Source organism: Mus pahari, chromosome 1, assembly GCF_900095145.1.
Source record: "Mus pahari chromosome 1, PAHARI_EIJ_v1.1, whole genome shotgun sequence".
NCBI lineage: Eukaryota > Metazoa > Chordata > Mammalia > Rodentia > Muridae > Mus > Mus pahari.
This window is the reverse complement of record NC_034590.1, coordinates 88,406,100-88,410,633: the sequence shown is the minus strand read 5'-3', so window position 1 is coordinate 88,410,633 and position 4,534 is coordinate 88,406,100. Positions and strand designations below refer to the sequence as shown.

Below are 4,534 nucleotides of genomic sequence, written 5' to 3'. Positions count from 1 at the left end.
CACATGGTGGCTCACAACCATCAGTAACAAGATCTGATGCCTTCTTCTGGAGTGTCTGAAAACAGCTACAGTGTACTTACATATAATAAATAAATAAATCTTAAAAAAAAAAAAAAAGTTATTTTAAAACAAATAGGGGAGAAGGAGAGATGACTCCAACTTAGAGCATAATGCTCCCCCGAGGACCAAAGCTGAGTTCCAAGCTCCTCTGTGGACCATCACTCCAGTTCCAGGGGATCTGAAGCGCTCTTCTGGCCTCTTCCAGCACCTACTCTCATATGTATACATGCTTAAGAATGGAAGAAATATTTCATAAACGATTACTAAGTTTACCAGTGGAGAAAGTACAGCCACCCCATGGAAACGGATGAGTGAGACACTTTCTGCCTGAGCGGGCAAGAAGCTGTCTGTGGACAGTGATGCTCCCTGAGCTCGGGCAAGCGCTTTCTTGCAGAACTCCTCATATTCCTCCATCTTCCCACCGCACACTAGGAAAAAGAAAATTGCTCTTAGTAGTGTGCTGACAAAACACAATTTATTACCCAAGAGTACTGGAACACTTCCTGGAATTTTCTGTTTGTTCATCTTAAGGCTTCATTTTGATGCCATAGACACCAACTGACTAAAGCTCCTGGCTCTGGAGGTTTTATTAATTAACTTTTTTTTATAGTTGAAAACCTGAAAAGTCACTAGGCAACTTCAAACAATCAGCCCAGCAATTTTGTGAAATCTCTAGAAAATGTGGGGGTTTTGAAAATCCCAGGTAACCTGAAGGATTAGCCTATGCCTTCTCTTTAGCATGTGCTAAAGTATGTACTGATTGCCTGTTTTGCATAGCATTGTGCAACCCTGGCTCCCGTAAGGCAAGGGAAAATAACGAAAGGAATATTATCATAATCATAACAAGCTAGAACTTCTCTCTGTTCTGAGGCTTATATTTGTTCCATTTGCGCACAGTAAGATCCAACTTCAAAGAAATACCTGGTACTCTAGAGAGCCGAGATCAGTTTGCAGGCTTACATTCACTTTTTAAACACAAGGCTAAGAAGCAACATAACACTTTCCGGCACAACTGTAACAACTCACATCACAGTATCTTAACCAAAATTTCTAGTAGATAAGAAATAAGAAAAGTCCCAATAAATCCATTTCTGCTAAATTACTTTTTAAAAATACACCCTTTTTTATTTACTATTAAAGAGAGTATTAAAGATGTTATATAATTTCTGTTCTTGTGCACGGAAAGGAAGAAACTCAAAAGTCTGGTAAGATTAAGGACATAAACTGTCTTCGTTAGTTCTACTTTTCTTCTAACAGCATCATAGAGAGTTATCCCATTGTTGCAGAGAGTTATCCACTTCCCTTGAGTGGTCCACGCATATCCCTACACACTGCAAGGCTACCATAACAGAGTAACATACAGCATGACGATGAATTGGACATTCAAGCTCCAGTGCTCATGTGAGACTGGAGAAAGCTCCAGACGGTCTAGAGCATGACTGGACCTTCCTACCCTTCAGTTTCAGCTTACATGTCCTGTCCTCAAAGAGGCCTTCTCCAATCAGCCCATCCTAACTCCCTTGCCTCAATCACTATCACATCACCCTGATGTTTCCCAGTTTCCAGAGTACTTACCACTAACTGAAATAATCTCGTTTATTTCCTGGAGTTTTGTGTATCTTCTTCCACCAAAATGTAAACTCCATAAGAACAGGAACCTTCTCAGTCTTGCTCACTGATTCACCATGACACACAATGGTGTCTGCACACGGTAGGCACTTAATACAATTATTGAATAAATTAATTGGGGCAAATAGATCAAGCAATGTAAAGCAAGGCTAGCAGAATGAAGAAAATTCTGAGAATGGCAACTTGGAGAACAACTCTATTCCCAGAGAACTAGGTACTTCTCAATTGCAAAAGTAGCCATTAAAAAGAAAGTTCAGATTCTAGGTTTGTGCAAGAGGGCACTACATTTCTCACACCAGTTACCACTTACAAGCAAGGTTTATTTTAAGGGAGTCTTGATGACAAGGTGATCCCAACCTCAAAACTACCACCCCATACTTTAGCATCAGGCATTACTGGTCCATGGTCCACTTAACATTCACACCAGCCTCAGCAGGTCCAGGCATGCCTTTTCTACTCCATTTCTACCTAATTACGAGTGACCTTTGTCCAGGGAGTCTCTTGGCAAACCCTATAGCCTCATGGTTGCTATCTGCTCATTCAGAACCAGTACTCAGAAATGTCACTGAAGGGAAACACAAAGGTAACACAGCTTCCAAGCTGGCTGCTTACTACTAAGTTTCCACAAACACAGAAACTTCCTACAGAGTCTGTAAAGGGAGAAAGATATGTTGTTTAGGAGTATACTAGCTGGCCGGGCGTGGTGGCACATGCCTTTGATCCCAGCAATCAGGAGGCAGAGGCAGGCAGATTTCTGAGTTCGAGGCCAGCTTGGTCTACAGAGTGAGTTCCAGGACAGCCAGGGCTATACAGAGAAACCCTGTCTCGAAAAAAAAAAAAAAAAAAAAAAAAAAAACAAGGAACATACTAGCTGTTCCTACATTCATGGTAGGCTAATATTATCCCTGTGCCCCACCACCTATAAAGTGGGACTCTGTCTCAAAGCGATTTTTATGAGAAAACAACGAGCTAACGAATAGCCAGCAATCGCAGTATTGTATGTAGGACAGGTAGAAAGCATCAGTAAGTGGGATGGTGTTTTATCACCTGCGTGTGAACTCTTGGACAAGAGATAATTTTTGGTTCTTCCTGAGACTCAAATGTGACTTGAAAACATGAGAAAGGGCTTTCTCGTCCAAATCCATCTCTTAGGGTAGGAGCCACCTAACAGCATCAAGGGTGTCTGAGAGAACTAGCTACATTATCCTCCTGCCAATGTCCCAGAGTGGCAAGGCTGGAGTACACAGCGCTCCTATGGGCCTTTGGCTGTGGTAACCAGTATTTAGAAATGGCCATTGCACACCCCGGAGGACGTCTCCATCTCCTGTACTATCTCCGGCCCCAAACTGAAGTCCCACACCCTGTGCCTACTCTTCACCGCAGGATGCTTCACTGGGCGGAGCCAGCATCCAAGCATCCCCTCGAAGTCCCCCCGCCCCCCCGACCCCAGTCCTCAACTCCCGTCTCCCCATTCCCGATGCCTTCAAGGGTTCGTGACAGCGGGAAGCCAAGCCCGGTCCGGAACGCCGGCCTTCCGTCCCTCGGGACACCAATGCCGGGTCTCAGCTCAGCCTGGACCCGTAGAAAACCGAACCCAGTCCTCTTGCACACACCTGACACCTACTGCCCGGTCAGCTTCTCTGCCCGTGGACCTCTATAAGCAAAGGCCTCAGTCGGTTTAGATAGAGCGCATCTGGGTCCTCCGCCTTCTCCTCCTCCTCCTCCTCCCCGCCATATTACGGGTCCCTCAGGCGGCAACGCGGGATCCTGGCAACGGCAATCGCCGCCACAAGCTCAACTCCACCCCTCAGGGCCGGTACTTCCGGTGGCTGTTTGGCGGGCAGTTGAAGCGGTTGGGCCTCCATAAACTACAATTCCCAAAGTGCACTGCGGTCATCAGCACTTGCTTACATGAACTTTATGCAATCGAGATGCACGCTGGGAAGAGTAGTCTTCACTGCAAACTAAGGGCTTTGACTATAAATTACCGTAGAAATTCTCCTCAGGGTCTTAAACCCCAAAAGTGTTCCTTGGAAGTTGTCGGGTATTTTTGTCTGTCTGTCTGTCTCTTCCTGTTTAGTCGATGGAAAATGTGCAACATTCACCCATGTTTTCCCTACAAATGAAAAATGTGGCTGAATCTCAGACAGCAACTCAAAGCCTTAATATATTTGCACTCATTTGCAGATCAGTTGCGGGGAATATCCAGAGGAAAAGGTAACAGGCTCAAGTTGGCAGAAAAAAAAATCCACCAATATTTTTTGTTAGTTCTTACCTAAATTACTCACTGAGAGCTTTTTTGATTTAATGACACCATTTCCATTCTGTAACTGAGCTTTGCCATCCTCCTAGTGCTTATTTTTGTATATGTATAATGGGAGTTTTAAAGAGTCTACCAAGAGTGGTTGTGAGGTGTAACAGAGAAAACTCTTATATGAAAATCCTAATAGGAGGAAAGGGTGGTTTGGAGAGATGTTCAGTCACTAAAGCATTTGCCACACAAGCATCAAGACCTGAGTTCAGAGCCTGAACACTCCCCTAAAAAGGCTGTGGGTCCTGACTAGAAATTATAATTGCCAGTCTTGGCGATGTAGAAACAGGAACTCACAGGCCAGCCATTCTAGCCGGTCAGTGAGCTCCAGTTTCAATGAGACCCTCAAAAACTAGGGTGGAAATTGACTGAAAAAGATACCTAACAGAGATGGATGTCTCTGATCTCCCTATTCATATGCTCATGTATACATATGCATCTCTCTATACATATCTACACTCATGCCAAAAAAAAAAAAAAAAAAAAAAAAGTAGCCTTAAGAGCTGGAGGCACCTGGGCATGGTGGCACATGCC

The 4,534-nt window shown here is 44.2% G+C and overlaps 1 protein-coding gene across 5 annotated transcripts in view; it reads right to left on the bottom strand.

Annotated features, from left to right (window-relative positions):
• The window catches only part of Ccp110 (centriolar coiled-coil protein 110), a 26,963-nt gene extending 23,555 nt beyond the window's left edge, over positions 1 to 3,408 (bottom strand). For all 5 annotated transcript variants that reach the window (XM_021213246.2, XM_021213254.2, XM_021213263.2 and 2 more), the window contains exons 1-3: positions 3,303 to 3,408; positions 1,636 to 1,778; positions 334 to 488 (exon numbers count right to left, since the gene is read on the bottom strand). In XM_021213246.2, coding sequence (XP_021068905.1) covers positions 334 to 474 — 141 coding nt within the window. In that variant the 5' untranslated portion in view covers positions 475 to 488; positions 1,636 to 1,778; positions 3,303 to 3,408. The remainder of the gene's footprint in view (positions 1 to 333; positions 489 to 1,635; positions 1,779 to 3,302) is intronic.
• Between the last annotated feature and the right edge of the window lie 1,126 nt (positions 3,409 to 4,534).